Source organism: Esox lucius, chromosome 11 (genome assembly GCF_011004845.1).
Source record: "Esox lucius isolate fEsoLuc1 chromosome 11, fEsoLuc1.pri, whole genome shotgun sequence".
Classification (NCBI taxonomy): domain Eukaryota; kingdom Metazoa; phylum Chordata; class Actinopteri; order Esociformes; family Esocidae; genus Esox; species Esox lucius.
This window is the reverse complement of record NC_047579.1, coordinates 49,134,789-49,150,360: the sequence shown is the minus strand read 5'-3', so window position 1 is coordinate 49,150,360 and position 15,572 is coordinate 49,134,789. Positions and strand designations below refer to the sequence as shown.

At 41.8% G+C, this 15,572-nt stretch overlaps 1 protein-coding gene across 4 annotated transcripts; it reads right to left on the bottom strand.

The window, feature by feature from the left end:
- LOC105025750 (activating transcription factor 7-interacting protein 1) lies at positions 1-15,361 on the bottom strand. Of its 4 annotated transcripts, none has more exons than XM_010896686.4 (12): positions 15,118-15,361; positions 5,068-5,942; positions 4,682-4,881; positions 4,309-4,446; positions 4,153-4,227; positions 3,879-4,024; positions 3,681-3,754; positions 2,112-3,173; positions 1,893-2,003; positions 1,544-1,663; positions 1,386-1,453; positions 1-1,268 (listed from the first exon to the last, which is right to left on the bottom strand). In XM_010896686.4, exons 2-12 carry the CDS (start codon positions 5,933-5,935, stop codon positions 786-788), a joined length of 3,345 nt encoding a protein of 1,114 aa, XP_010894988.2. In that variant the 5' UTR covers positions 5,936-5,942; positions 15,118-15,361; the 3' UTR covers positions 1-785. The 4 variants fall into 4 exon arrangements, with proteins under 4 accessions (XP_010894988.2, XP_010894986.2, XP_010894987.2 ...); XM_010896684.5 differs by lacking the exon at positions 15,118-15,361 and adding an exon at positions 14,148-14,248; XM_010896685.5 differs by lacking the exon at positions 15,118-15,361 and adding an exon at positions 14,148-14,248 and having other exon boundaries at positions 1-1,265.
- Positions 15,362-15,572: the final 211 nt, after the last annotated feature.

The window sequence follows — 15,572 nt, the reverse complement described above, 5'->3', positions numbered from 1 at the left end:
TAACTTTGTTAATCTTTTTTATTGTTTCATTAAGAAAGAAAAACACTCCTTTCAAAATGTTGGTCAATGGCCATTGTAATAACATGGGCTGTCAAACGTTTAAAACATGACAATTAATCGCAAAATTCTGAATATCCTAAAGTTTAGTGGCAATCAAAGATTTTCCCATAAAAAGCATTACAGAAAAATTCCTGTCTTGATATCATCAAAAAGAACAGTAAGCAACGTCAGTAAAGCACACTTCAGAAGTGCAAGTAGATTACATTTCTCTACAGAATGTTTTTTTATGGGTATATTAATGCTAAGACGTGGCTAGTAGACCTGTTCCAAGATTTGTCATAACCTATGTTAAATATCACCTTGTAGTCTGCCTAAACAATTACATTTTGAAGCAGTGCACTGTGTACCCACTAATGTCCATGCAGCGGACATGTAATACAAGTGATTAGTAGTGCATATTCGTTGCATTTCCTTGTACTCACGTTTTAACGGTACAGCTTACCCTTATTTGCCAGGTCGTGGAATTGGACACAATTATTTTCACCCCTGACACTTCTTCAATTTATTATGCATTTAGGATATTTTCAGTGTATTGTGCACACTTCCAGAAAATGTGATTAACCGCAATCAAAAATGTTATAATTTTGCACTAAAAGTACAAAAGGCTAACTTGAGTGAACTTAACTCTGACAGGCCTAATAAATATATATTTGTGGGCATTCGCACCAAATAACCATCCCAAATTTTTAAGTGAACACTTAAACAACACGCCTAACAGTCCCGCCCTAAACATCTGACGAAGTCGGCATTAAGACATCAGTGCACTGGGGCTCACAGAAGGGTCCAAAACGACCATATACATCCCTGGCATGGACCACAAAGTAATACTTTGCGCCAGAGACAAACTGCGTGAGTGTACAGGCCATGGGCAGGGCTAAGGCCTTCACCTCCCCAATCTTCTTCCAGGATGAGGAGGTTGCGTCGGTGTCGGCGGGGCCAGAGTGCTCCTGGTGGTAGGCGTACAGGTGGTAGCAGTCCACGGCAGCACAGCTCCTGTCTACCTCAGTCACAGACCAGGAGAGGACAATCCCATTGTTCTTGGTTTGAACCTGGGTTAGCTTGAGCAGAGGCTGCTGCGGAGGCTTGGTGTTCACCGCCTCCAGGGGAAGGCTGAGGGTTGGAGGTACGGCAGGCAACGGTGGAACTGGGGAGGTCTGGCAGGAAGACGTAGACGTGGTTTCTTTGGCATTTTCAGATGGCAAACCCTGCTAGATTTAGACATTGCAAGGTCAGTATTTTCAGCCATTCGTTCACCATTTGCCACGTCGGATATCTTTAAATCATTATAGGCCAGGATAATGTGGTTCCTTCACGGGGAATCTCACCTGCAGAGGGCGATGACTGACGATTTCCAGCGTGGTTCCAGCTAGCGTGTGATCAAGAGAAAACCTCACTGAAAAGCAAAAACATCAAAAGATTAAATACAATAACAATTCCTGTCAAAATATCCAGACACACATGGATGGAACAAGACAACACTTACCAGCCTTTTTTCCAACCGGAGTGGAAGTGGTTGTTTGCTGTGTGATTGTGGTTTGCTGACCTGCTGTTGGAGGCATGGGGGAAGCCTTTAAGACCATTGGAGCCTGCAGCACTCCTGTCACTGCAAATAACACAAAGTTATAAGTCATGGAAAAAAAGAGGAGTATTGTAACCATGGACAACCCAGCTGTCAGACCCCTATTGTATAATAATCAATGTGACAGATGCCAGTTGATCTCCACATGTGCAGAATATACAGAAAGCTCCAGATCTTTTGGTCTGGTAAAAAAAGAAAATCCCCAAAACTGTGGATCTATAGCCATTGGCAGTAATAGGAATATCAATCTTACCTAGAACATCATCATCATCATCATCATCCTCTGTCAAGTCTATGAATGCTTCAGATATGTTGCAGTGAAAAGTCTTCGTTAAGTCTAAAGGAGGGTTTGTTGCTTGACTACCTACATAGGAAATTGTAGGAGAAACCAGCTTAGTTAGAATGATGTACAATGGGAAGAATATCTCTTAACATTTTAAGATAGCTGGCCAAAGTTGAGTTGTAAGCTAACCTGTCTTTATGGGCACCTGTGGTTCCACAGGGCAAGCTAGTTGTGCTGGGACAGCTTGTTGCACTGTTGTGCCAGGCACTGACAGTCTTGGTACGGACGCACTTGAAGTTGAGTTCACCAGAGACACAAGCGAAGTGGACTCACATACTGAGACAGACACACCTGAGCTGGGTTTGTTGACTGTCCCAGAGGCTGCAAGGTGGACAATATTGGATGCGCCATTAGCCATGGCACAAGATGGGGTTATGGGTGTGGTTGTAGCCATGGTTAAGTTTTTTGTTGTGGCCTTGGATGTTGTGGTTGTTGTGGCCTTGGGTGTAATTGTGGGTGTGGTCCAGGATGTGGGTGTAGCCATGGTTGTAGCCGTGGTTATGGATGTGTGTGTAGTTGTGGATGTGACCCAGGAGCTGGTTGTTAGTGTGGCCATGGTCATGTTCCTGGATGTAGTTATGGGTGTAGTCCAGGACGTAGTTATGGGTGGGTACCGGGATGTAGTTATGGGTGTGGTCCTGGCCAGAGTTGTAGGTGTGGTCCTGGCCAGAGTTGTAGGTGTGGTCCTGGCCAGAGTTGTAGGTGTGGTCCTGGCCAGAGTTGTAGGTGTAGTCCTGGCCAGAGTTGTAGGTGTAGTCCTGGCCAGAGTTGTAGGTGCGGTCCTTAATGTAGTTATGGGTGTGGTCATGTGTGAGGTTGTGGCAGCTGGCATGTCAATGGGCGCAGTTATAGTTGTGGGTACAGTTGTAAGTGAGGCAGCATAATGAGATAAGAGGGCAGATGCTGAAGGGTCCGTGGGCAGGGCAGAGGTGTAGGGAGTGGACCTCTGCAGGATGAAGGCAGTCGTGTGGGTTGGGGTGGAATTTGTCAGGGTCGTAAGCGCAGACATTGGGATTAGCCGGGAGCTGGTTGGGTTACTGAAGATGGCTGTCCCTCTACCAGGCAGCTGTATGAGCAAAGGCTGGAGAGAGAAGCCAGAGTGGACTGGTGTGGGTGTTACACAGGAGCTCAGCATCAAGGCCTCAGATTCAGTTGAGAATGCGATAGAGGGTGAAGGTAGCAATGGCGAACCTGGAAGAGAAATAGGAATTTAAAAAAGATGTAATAATGTTAGTTTAGTTGGTAAGGGATAAGTACGTCTCTGTTTGATATAGCTTACCAGAAAATGTATTTCACTGTTCTTATACATGTTCATATATTAACTACATCTAAATTCAAACCAGGCTATTCAATGACTTTTGACATTATAAAAAAGCCAATTACCAAGAATCGTGATTTGCTAGTTAATGGGAGTTTTAGAGCATGTGATAACCGAGACAAATAATATATTACATTTCTATTACATCAGCATTACTTTTCTGCAGCACAGGTTTATCAAACAATGTTTGGTTATTTAAGACATTTTGTGGTTGAACAATTGACAGTTTGAACAAAAGGTCACGGTTATGACTAAATTCGCCCCAAAACGCAGTGTGGAAAGTCGGTGGAGAACAGTTTTATGAAACCAATAGGTATATCAAGCGAAGCATTTCACAAAAGATTTGTAATCTCAATAGTGCAGAACTCGTTCCAGATTACCTGAGGATACATGAGTAGTGACTTGACCTCTCTGATCAATACACTTTGGATTGGGTATGTTATTCACCAGCATTCTGTTCACAAGCAGAGGAGAGGAATATTTGTAAAGGCAGAGTAAAGCAGCTCATCGGATGCCGCACCATCTCAAAGAAAACTCTCAATAACAAAACGATTTGCAAATTCAAACCACTGGCTAACCTCAGGCCGACAATAGCTGATGCCGATGTGGAGGCTACGGTGGAGGAGGCTGGGGCGGAGTCTGTGGAGGAGGCTGGGGCGATGGTGGTGGTTGCTGACAATGTCGAGGTTGCTGTGGCGTCAGTACAGGCAGAAGGCAAGAGTACCTGATGAATACAGGGAAGGATAATACAGTATGGATAGACAGAGTATTCAATGGTACCATCAACTGTTTTACAGGACATTGCAAAGCTTTACAAAAAGTGTGATTGGAATAGTGTCAATTTTTACTAACCTCTGATATTTTATCGGGAATCTCCTTGGCCTGGTTGGCAGTTCCAACTTTCGTGGAAAGTCGGTCAAATTTTGCCTGAAATATCACACGTGAAGTATGGATTGGCTTATGGGCAATACATGTGTTCTTTAACTAGACCACGCTTCTACAACTAACCTGCAGTCTTTTGAGGTTTGAGTGCAGCCTCTGTTGTTTGTCTATTCGGTCCATTCGTTCTCTGAGCTCCTGCAGACTCTGGTCAAACAGTGTGATCTGAAGAACACGCAAATGCTCATCTACCAGCTGCTGCACCACCTACGGATGTGAGGGACAGGGGATTCATATTCAGCTTTTATTTATTATAGCTTTAATTTAAACAGGTAAGTCCAAATATGATTTAAAGAATAAAGGGTTGGCATAAAAATAAAAATGTTGCTCCAGTAAAAAGACCAGTAAAGTTATGCCATGCATCTCAGGAAACAGCATTCTAAATTGCAAACTGATGTGTATTTTGTCTTTCATATAAAGAAAAGATAATTTAAGGACAAACCTTCTTCAGTTTGCTTTGCTTGTCAGCGCTCCCACTGATCTTAATTTCCACATGGGTCTCCAGTTCCTCACAGTCAATTCTTGGCCTCTTGTGTGGCGTCTCTACCACTTCCAAGTCTCTTTCCCCCAGCTCTTGGCCACATTCTTCTGAGTCTACAAACAGGGCTTGTTTCCCCTGTAAAGCACCATTACTCTCTACATCTTTAGAGAAAATATAACACATTATAGTTTAATTAAACTATCAAAACAAAAACTTAATGATCAAAGCAAACATCAAAACAAATTAAAATGTCCTAACTATTGTGCAGAAAAGTCAAAATATAATCAATTACTACAACCTAGTTAACACTATGTGCAACTGAAGAAACAATACAACTATAGGACAACCTTCATCAATCTGAAGAGGCAAAGGTGATGAAGGGAAAGAACAGTCCACAGGGGAGCCACTTTCAAACTGTTCTGGCTTCTTCATGTTAACCTCCAACGTTTCCACGCATCGGTCTTCATTTTCACACTGCTCCTCATCCTTCTCCACATCGCTCTCATCCTGGACATCATCATCATCATCTTCACTAAGCACCAGGAATCCTGGCCGGACATCCGGGTCTGTCTCTGCCGTGTGCGTTGGGGAGAGGGAAGGAGAAGAGGTAGACTGTACAGCCGTAATGGGGGACAGGAGAGGACAGGAGGCGGGGTCCAAAACTGGAACAGTGTCCTGAGTGGAAACGGGCAAGAGGCAGATTTCCATCCCAACAATATCTTTCTCCATCAACTCATCTGCTCTCTCGGAGGTCACATGATAGCCAGGGATAACGTCCTGTGTGGGATTTCTATGCCCCTTTATCATACCATTCATATTCTCCACTTCCTCAAGGCTAGGTTGTTTGGACTCCTTGTCGCCCTCGGTTTCATTTCCCCAAAGTTCTATTACATGAGTGTTCTGTGACGAGGCAACAATCGAGGAAGATTTTCTCTTACAGGTCTCTGAGGTGAGGGATGTCGTCGTCGTCGTCGGGGAGGGAGTTGTTGGATGGGCGGTGTGCGTGGTTCCATGTATTTCATCATCTACTTCCATTGACACCGCATCTTCAGAGAGTTCCACATGTACAATTGCTTGTGGAGGTTGGGTTGGGACGGAACGTGGAGAGGGAAGACTTGTGTGTAGGAACTCCAATTGTTTTCGATTGCTGACTTTCATGGTCTTTTTTGCTCTGAATATTTTCCTCAAGGTTTCCTCTGGGACAGCACCATCCATACCTGACCTACAATGTGTTGGAGAGAGCAAGAAAATCAATGATAGTCTCACTTCTTTCTCTAATGAAATTGCATTCATTCCCTATTGATTCTTGCTAATTAATTGTTGCATTGGGTTTTGAAGTGTGTTGCTACTATACTATTGTTAATAAATTATACTAAAATCAAATCATTTTAATTACCCAAGTCACTGTATTATTCAAAATGGTGTGGGAGCACTGACATACAATGTACACTACAAGGTCTCTGAGTACAAGATAAGACACCCATCTCCTCCTCTTTACACTCTGTCAACTCTGATTGGTTGAGTGCATTAGGCCAATTTTTAAAGGCATATTCCAAGAGTTCTGAGGATTCAAGAAATACAATTAACCACTTGACATGGAAGAATCTACAGTAAGGTTTGTTCTTCAAGTCATCATAAGATATCTTCAGGTTATCTTATACAGAAATTGCAATAACTACTTTGACATTGGGTGCTTTATATTCTTTTTCCTAAATGACCACACAGCCTCAATTATATTGAAGTCAGGGCTCTAATACAAGCTAATATAATACTTGGATTGTTTGATCAACAGCTATCGGCTCAAAGTGGTGTTTGAAGAGGGTTTGGGCCATTAATGGCAGAAATATAACGTTTCTCAGATCGTTTCCCAAAGGAAGAGCATGATTAATCAAAATCTGTTTGTATTTCTCAGCATTCATAATTCCAATATTGACCAAACCCCACAGACCTCGCCAAAGCTGTCACAGTTCTTCACAGAAGGCGGCAAGCAGGCATCGATGTGGTTCTCTAAAACGCTTTTGTCTACCAGGCCAGCATTAGTAAACTTGATTACTACCTCCCAAAACAGGTAGCATACAAATATATAGTCTTTGTAACGTCCCTTACTGCCCTCATTGTGGTATTAAATATAAGATTTTTTTAGTAATTTTCAGGCTTAGGGAAGGAGATGCATGAGCAAGTTGGAAGGGGACAGTGTGCCGGTAGCACTATGCTGGAGTTGCAGCGGGAGTGTACAGCTTTTGAATCTCACGCCATGCTTAGTCACATGACCAAACACTCCTTAACGTTTTACTGTAAGAGCGAGCGGAGGCTCGCTGTTTTCTTGGCAACAGACCATATAGGTCACACAATATTAAGCTATTTATTTATTCTGCACCTGTTTGACCGGTAGGCAAACTGGTAGGGATCCAGTGTTGGGGGGGGAGGGTGGGGTGCAGGACTACGAATAGTTTGATTGAGTAAAATAGAAAACACTGAACTTTAACTCAATTTGTATTCAGTTTAATAGCACATTCTGTAGGCTTTGATCTCTATTAAGTGAGATTATCTACGCTGTTCACCCCCATATTTGAAAAATCGCAACTCATAAGCGTAATTACAATATTTGTCAAATAAATCGTGATTCTATATTTTGTCCAAATCATGCAGCCCTAGTTGGGACCAGGTTTTAGGCTATGTTTTTCACTGGTATCAGGTGTAGTTGTCCAACAGATGAAAATATTTGCCTTCACTGCACATCTACACATTCCACTGGTAATATACATATACCCAAATACATGTTCTACCCTCCTTTATTTGCACTTCTGGTTAGATTCTAACTGCATTTCATTGTACTGTACTTGTACTGTTCAATGACAAAGTTGAATCTAATCAAATAAATTACCATTGTAGGTGGTAACGATAATGTTTGGTTTCAAACTATTTAAGTCGTTTTCTCTAATCTTTTGACTCCATCATAGTCATAGAGTTTTATGCCATCATCAGGAGGACCTTTGCAAATGTTGTCGTCTTTACTTAGGATTAATGATTCATACGAGTACCAGCCTAATGATTCATATGAGTACCAGACATTCTGACACCAAAAACTTTGGGTCCCTCTCAGCTGGTTAAGAGAGGCCAGATATGTTCAGGAAACCCTGATTTCTTTTTTTTGTCATCTTGCTGGAAAATCCCCTTCATCTTCCATCCTGGAGATGTTAGCTTTGGATATAGCCCAGTATTGTTCTCAAAACGGGGGCCTAAGCCATGATAAAGATTACCATTAACTACTAAACATATTTTACCAAAAAAATAATCTACAGAGCAACGAAAAGATACACTGCTTTGAAAAGGTTTTGAAACCATGTGTCTACTATTGCGGAATAAAAAATGGTCTACTGACATTTAATTCAGTTTCCACACATTAATATTTAGTAGAGCATCCATTAATTGCAACAAGTCTTTAAGTCTTTGTGCTGTTTAGCCAGAAAAGAAGCTTGCAAAGAAGATTGTGATAAGTGATATCTTTCGCATTGGGAAGCTACTTGAAGTGATTTTTGGGAAACTATTCAAAAGTAATTGGTTTTGAGAAAACCGCATGGAGACAACAGGTCTCCTCAGTCTTGTCTCTCCCCGCAGGGAGGACAACAGAATGCCACCGACAGCTACAGAGAATTGCGGTGTTCGAAACTGTATTATTCGCAAAAGAAAGGGATCGGGAACTTCATGACACACTTCCACCATCTCCAATTGGTAAGCTGGAACTCCTAAGCTGGAAAACTTGGGAATTGTGCCCAATTCTTCTTTACATCTGCTTCAGGTTGTTCAGGTTGGTTGAATGACGCTTATGGACCATCATTTTTAAATAGTGCCACAGATTCTCAGGAGAACATTGACTGGGCCACTATAGGACAATGACCGTGTTCATAAGCCACTTGAATGTTTTTTTGACCTTCTCTTCATTCAATTTAAAGAAATTGCCCAGTCCCATCTGATGAGAAGCATCCCCTGGGATCTTTTATTTCAGCTCATGAAACAATTAGACCAAGAATGGTGTCCTGGGGGATCTCCTCCCAGACCCTGATCAGGGCATCAGTGAGCTCCTGTACAGCCTGTGGTGCAACTTTGCAGTGTCGGATGCACCGATACATAACGTCCCAGAGGTTCTCAATTGGATTCAGGTCTGGGGAATGTGAGGCCGGGCATTTTCCGGTCACCCAGGAACTGCCTCGCCAGGTGAGGCCAGGCATTGTCCTGCACCAGGAGGAACCCAGGGCCCACTGCACCAGCGTAAGGTCTGACGAGCGGTCACGGTACCTAACTGCAGTCAGGGTACTGTTGGCTAGCAGGTCTGTGCGACCCTCCAAGAATATGCCCCTCCAGACCATCACTGACCCACCCCCAAACCAGTCATGCTGGATGATGTTGCAGCATAATGTTCACTACAGCATCTCCAGACTTTCTGGTCTGTCAAATGTGCTCAGTGTGAACCTGCTCTCACCAATGAAGAGAATGCAGAGCCAATGGCAGACCTGCAAAATCTGGTGTTCTCTGGAGAATGCCAATCAAGCTGCACGGTGATGGGCTGTGAGCACAGGTCCCACTAGAGGATGTCAGGCCCTCATGGAGTCCGTATCTGACAGTTTGGTCACGAACATGCACACCAGTATGGATGTGGAATCCTGGAGGAGCTGGACTGCCTGTGCAACCTGAATGGGCTGCCTGTACTGCTTCATGCCACCAGTAGTGACAATTGTGACGACCCTCCTGCTTGGTCTTCCTCTTTCTGTCGTTTTCTTTTGCAGAGTTGGTGGGTGGAGCAAGGAGGGTCATTAGCGGAGACACCTGCGCTAGGAAGATATAAGGCTTACAATCCTGGAGGTTAAGGGGTCCAACTCCTTGTTATGTTTGATTGATGGCATTATCTTTGAGTCTGTAATAAACACAGTTATTTCTTTATACCAGCGTGCTGGTTGCTCTTATCATACCAGCGGGATTTAAGGAAATTTAAGGAAACAGTTCCTGATTGTATGGCCAGAACGTGTCTGAGGCTGCTGTGTTGTCGGATTAATACGTTCTGACTTATAGAGGTCGTTTTGAGAGGATTCGTTTGAGGTGTGAATGGGACTGTTGGGAAAGATTTTCTGTTGACTGCCCGGATAGGAACGTTACATTGCGAGCAGAGCCAACTTTTGGTAATCTCCCAAATGGGTCAGTTGACATGGCCAGTAGTTGTAACCAGGCTTGGAATTTTGTAATTTTAGGGGCAAGGCCATTTGACCTTGGGTGTCACAAAAAAAGTTTAGGGCACAAAGGACACTGAAAATTTTGAGCTTACAAATAAAAAAATTGAATTGCTGAAAAAAGCATACATGACATAAAAACATACATTATTAACTTTTTTAATATCACACTTTGAATAGTATAACTGATATGATTTTTTTCCACATAAAAACTTCAATTATCAGGTTTTAATCCTTGAAATGACATCTAGTCCTTCCTCAAATGTTTTATAGATTCTGGAATTTTTCATTGTGTTTCATTTCAGAAGTTTTAGGTGAGAGTATTCACATGACAAAAACAAACAGTTAAGTAACATTAAGGCAAGCTAGCTCGAAGGCTAACATTACCCCAGTTACACATAAGTTAACTGCGAAGTATCCTCGAAGCATCACAATCACCTGTGATGAGAAAGATCTAAATAAATGTAGTGACTTATTTGTGCATGAAGAAAGTATTTCTCGTTTTTGGGTTTTTTTCACCACAAATGTGTCTAGTGATTTCAAACCTAACAGTACTTCTCGGAGCTCTCAGAAAGCGTTCAGGTCTATTCTCCCATATTCCCACACTTTCCCACCTCCCATGTGATGGAACGGGAGCTTCGTGCCCTGGATGTGCATCCCACAAATCTCCATCAACTGCAAGATGCTATCCTTTCAATATGGGCCAACATTTCTAAAGAATGCTTTCAGCACCTTGTTGAATCAATGCCACGTAGAATTAAGGCAGTTCTGAAGGCGAAAGGGGGTCAAACACAGTATTAGTATGACGTTCCTAATAATCCTTTAGGTGAGTGTATATTCCAACTTCCCTTGAATTAGTTGACTTTCATCTGCTTGCTAACAATAGGCTAAGAAGTGTATGTATATATATATATATGGCGCGTCATTCTGACTGGGCCCGACCACACTACTACCGCTTTGATTGAGGAACGTAAACAACAAACGTGTGAAGGAGCGCATGTTATAAAAACGACTTAAACGGTATACTTTTGGATATCGTAATAGGTAAAAAAATACATTGGAATTTTAAAAGTATTTAGAAAAATGTAATTCTCCCTGCGCTTGTGTCCTGCCTCCATCCAATATCGTGACAGTTATATGCATGTCTATTGGTAAAATTGTAAACTGATCAGATGTATTAATAAACCTTTTCTCATGGTCTTTTTCATCCCATAAACAAATCTTTTGGATCACCGGAAGGAATGACAATGACTGAGGAGAAGATGGCATAAGTCTTTTAATCTTTTGGATCTCCAAGTCTTCTCATTATCAGCCTTAGTATACAGAATTAATGCAAAAAAGGTATTTGGTGTATTATCTTCTGTTAGATTAAAATAGTAGTATTAGTCCATTTTAAAAGCTGTAATTATAGGATAAATATCATTAGGTTTTCGAATGAACTTTTATCACTATTTACTAATGCCTCTTCATTTTGACTCTGGACAATGAGTTGCACTTGTGCATTTGTTGTACAATAATGGCCTGCAGTGCATAATATGGTGTAGCATAGGGTGACCAGACATCCTGGTTTGCCCGGGACTGTCCTGGTTTCAAGCTGGGTGCCACGGGTCCAGACATATCTGTAAAACACTAAAATGTCCCGGTTCCTGACATTCACTACCAAATTGTCCCGGTTTTCACCACAATAATGATAAAAATACTGTAATGTTTCCACAAACGAGTGGGAGCCATACATGGGGGCTGGGCTGACTCAAATAAACGAAATGAGTCGAAAGATTTGTTCTTTTTACAAAATCATTCGAAAAGATCCGGATCAGTAAAGTGAGTCGTACCTCCCACCACTATTGGCAATAGAATTTCTTCCACATTCTACAACCAAAAAGGAGCTAATGGTGAGATGTTACAGGAGTTTCTGGAGAAATGTCTCCACTCTGGTGCCTTTGACAATGCAAAGTCTCTTTGGTCAACTGCTCCTGTGCTTAGTGCTCCGAGTCTGGATCAGCCTTTTCTGATCCATGTGGATCCCAGTAATGTCAGGGCTGGTGCGGTGTTACTGCAGGCTGATGGTGCTGGTGTTGATTGACCCGTTAGTTTTTTCTCTAAAAAAGTTTCATCACTGCCAGCTGAATTACTGCCAGCCTTGGCCCTCACCTTGGCGCCTCGGCATTTTGAGGTGTATGTGGGGTCTGATGAATTTCCACTGGTGGTCTTTACGGATGGTAATCCCCTGATTTTCCTTAGAACGACGCATGTGTCAGAACCAGAGGATTATAGAGAAGGAGATGGTATGTCAGATGTATTAAGGGGGTGGTGATGGCCGTCCTGCCCTGTCTTCCTCTTTCTGTTGTTTTCTTTTGCAGAGTTGGTGGGCGGAGATTGGATGGTCATTAGTGGAGACACCTGAGCTAGGAAGATATAAGGCTTCCAATCCTGGAGGATTGCGGGGGCAGATTCCTTGTTATGTTTGATTGATGGCATTATCTTTGAGTTTGTAAAAAACGGACTCACATTTTTGTCTCGGCTTGTGAGCCGGATCGTGACACAAGGTCACTAGCAAAACTAGAGAAGAATCAGTCAGGAAGGATAAGGAGAGAGCAACTGTCTGTGGCCACCACCTGCAAAACCATTCCCTATTTCGGGGTTGTCTTGCTGTTGCCTCTCCAGAGCATCTGTTGTCACTTTCATTTGCATTAGAACAGGTGACACTGATTCACAATCGCTTATGCTTCCTAACTGGACAGATTGATATCTCTGAGGTTTCATTGAATTCGTGTTAGACTTATTTTTTTTGAGTTTTCTAAGCAACATCCGGCAACTAAGAGTTCCAAAACGGCCATGTGGTTGGTGACCGATCTGCAGATGCATTGGTCACAAAAACTACCAAAATATTCTGTATGTCAAGGGGAACAAGGATAAATTAAATCGATAAAGAGGAACATAGGTTGCAAGTCCAAGCTGACCAACAGGTATAGATGAACAATTAACAGGATAGTTGCTCAATGCCCTAAAAGCAGGGCTGCTATTCAGAAACCACTTGGATCCAAAGTCAATGCACAAAGACATTACTTGGCATAAGGGGCACAAAACCTGGAGCCCTCAGCAATGGAATGAATTAATATAGTCTAATGAGACATCTTTCACCCTATGTCCTACATCTGGATAAGTTTGTTTGGGAAAAACCCTAATGATGCCTTCAGCCCACAATTTTTGCTGCCAACTGTTTAACATGGTGGGGAATCCGTAATGTTACGGGCAGCCATCTCACAGGAGTCATTTTACCAGACCAAGTGCTTTCAGTGGTGCAAACGCACGTATGATTGGATGATAATGGCCATATGTACACTGCAAAATTAATTCAAGAGTGGTTTCATTAACACCAGGATGGCATCAAATGCCTTTCCTGGCCTCCCTGATCACCAGAACAAAAATAAAAGGAGCAACACACTCTCTGTAGGCACCTCAGAACAACAGCAGTGTTCTGTTAAATCAAACCCACATGTCCCAGGGACTAATGTTAGCTAACGGACAGAGAAGAGAAGAGATATGTATGCTTAAAGTCCTGACTTAGACTTAAACCTTTTAAAAAAAAAAATGTATTATGGGGCCTGGTCAAAGACAAAGACTCTTCATCAAAGAGCTTAGCTTTTGGAGGCACATCCATTCGCTTGTTATGGTGCTGCTCTTGTTACTACAGTAGCTAGCTTAGTTGACGTCAAACAGCTAGTAATGCTGGACAAATAAGGCTCAGATCAGATTTTGGCATGGTAAAGGTGCTCCATGCAACATTTTGTGCTTACTACCAGTTTGTTAGCCCTGTAAAAGTGTTTAAATTAAAATTGTAAAGTCTTCCTAATAACTCATTACTTTGAATGAGCCCCCTTTAATGGGACTTACATTTAACAATGGAGTGATTAGGACCAAATCCAAACAAAATACAAATTAACTTTAGTGTATTCATCTTAAAATAGCTAAGGAGTATAACCATACAACTCAGTAAAACATTTTAGTGCACAATATGCAAAACCATGTTACATGTGGTTGTTTATGCTACCTACACTTTAAGCTGCAAGAAAGTATATTTTCAGAGATAGACTGGCTCTGGCAGCAAGAGCCAAACGGGCTTTGCCATAAATTCAAATCTTGATATAGTGCTAGAAAAATTATGCCCTTTCATCACTTTTCACAAATGTAAAATATACACTTACATAAGGCTACAGTGTTCATCGGCTTCAGCACAGTTGCAGCTGGCTATTTTCTAAGCTGACACGTTTCTTGCGTCATTGTCCCCACAGGTGTTCGCATGTAGCTAATTTGCCCATGTGATAGCGTCTGCCTTAAATATTTGCGAGGAGGGAACCGTATGTATAGAAGGTTTCTATTGTAGTTTTTAAACCTTTTGTACATTTATTTCGCGCTTATAGTAAAAGCGCGAGATGTATTTGCGTTTAGAAAGTATTTGGGTCAGGATAGGAGCTGTATCTTCTCTCAAATAATCACTACGGACATGGAAGGATTCCAATTTAAAGACATGACAAACACTGCCTCTAAAATCAATCTGCGCAGGATCTGGTGGACATGCTGACGGACAATGGTGACCATTAAAGAAACCTACAGGTTTTTATTCTAGACTTTGTCATTTTAAGACGTTACACGCTCAAGGTGTGCTCCCAAATGTATATTGGTTAGAATATTTTTTTAAATGTGTAAAAACGTAGTATGGAAACATTAATTGCAAAAGTTCACATACAGGCTGCACTTAGTTTTTAAAATTTATGTTAACAACACCTGTCAATCTCCAATATTTTTCCTAAAATACAAGTGGGTATTAGAACGGGACTAGAGGACATAAGAGATAATATTAACATCGGTAACATTGTGGGGACAGTACTTTGTGCTCGTGCAAGAAATATTCTACTAGAAATATTCTTGCACGAATATATTTCCCCCAGGTTAACGAATCCCGTGCGAATATGGCATCTCTATTGGCAGAACATTTTCAGTATTTCAGTTATACGGTGTTAAATAAAACTGTCGTTTCTATTTGAGTCTGCAGATGCATCAACGACATTAGCAATACATCACAATATTTATATTAATTCACTTAACTTGTAGTGTAGTTTAATACACTGATTTACAAAAAAAAAAGTCTGATAACATTTTAGAGGGGCCACTCACCCTTTACAACCAGTTTTCAAAGAGCATCCTGTAGGGACCAGAACTCGCTATGTGCTAATTTGTGCTACTTGCACATGTAACAACCTAACTGACCTATCTGTTGCTCCAGTCAGTTGTTTCAGTGATTAGGAGAGTTTCACAAACATCTACAACAACCACTCAAAACTCGCTTCTTATGATGTTCTGAATGTTACAGAACACAGCTAGCCTACACAGTGCAGCAGTTATTTCCCTCTCAAAACAAAGCAGGAAGTATGACGGGGGCAGGGCTTTAAACATTTTTTTTTTTTTAAATGGGCTAGGGATAAACCCCCGAATGCAGGCAGGAGGCGAGGGCACCGTCTTTGAACAAAGTGAGTTACATTAGGCTCCTCCTACAAACTCCAAACCATTGATTACTGTAATCAGATTCAAATCAATGTGTTCAATTCAATGTTCAAGCATAAAGAATAATC

Bases quoted from the DNA above. Each gene is read 5' to 3' on its own strand.
- LOC105025750 (XM_010896684.5), bottom strand. The intron at 4,882-5,067 runs GTTGTCCTATAG...TTTTCTCTAAAG, and splicing joins GCCTCTTCAGATTGATGAAG to ATGTAGAGAGTAATGGTGCT. The intron at 4,228-4,308 runs GTTAGTTGTAGA...GTGATATTTCAG, and splicing joins CAAACCTCAAAAGACTGCAG to GCAAAATTTGACCGACTTTC.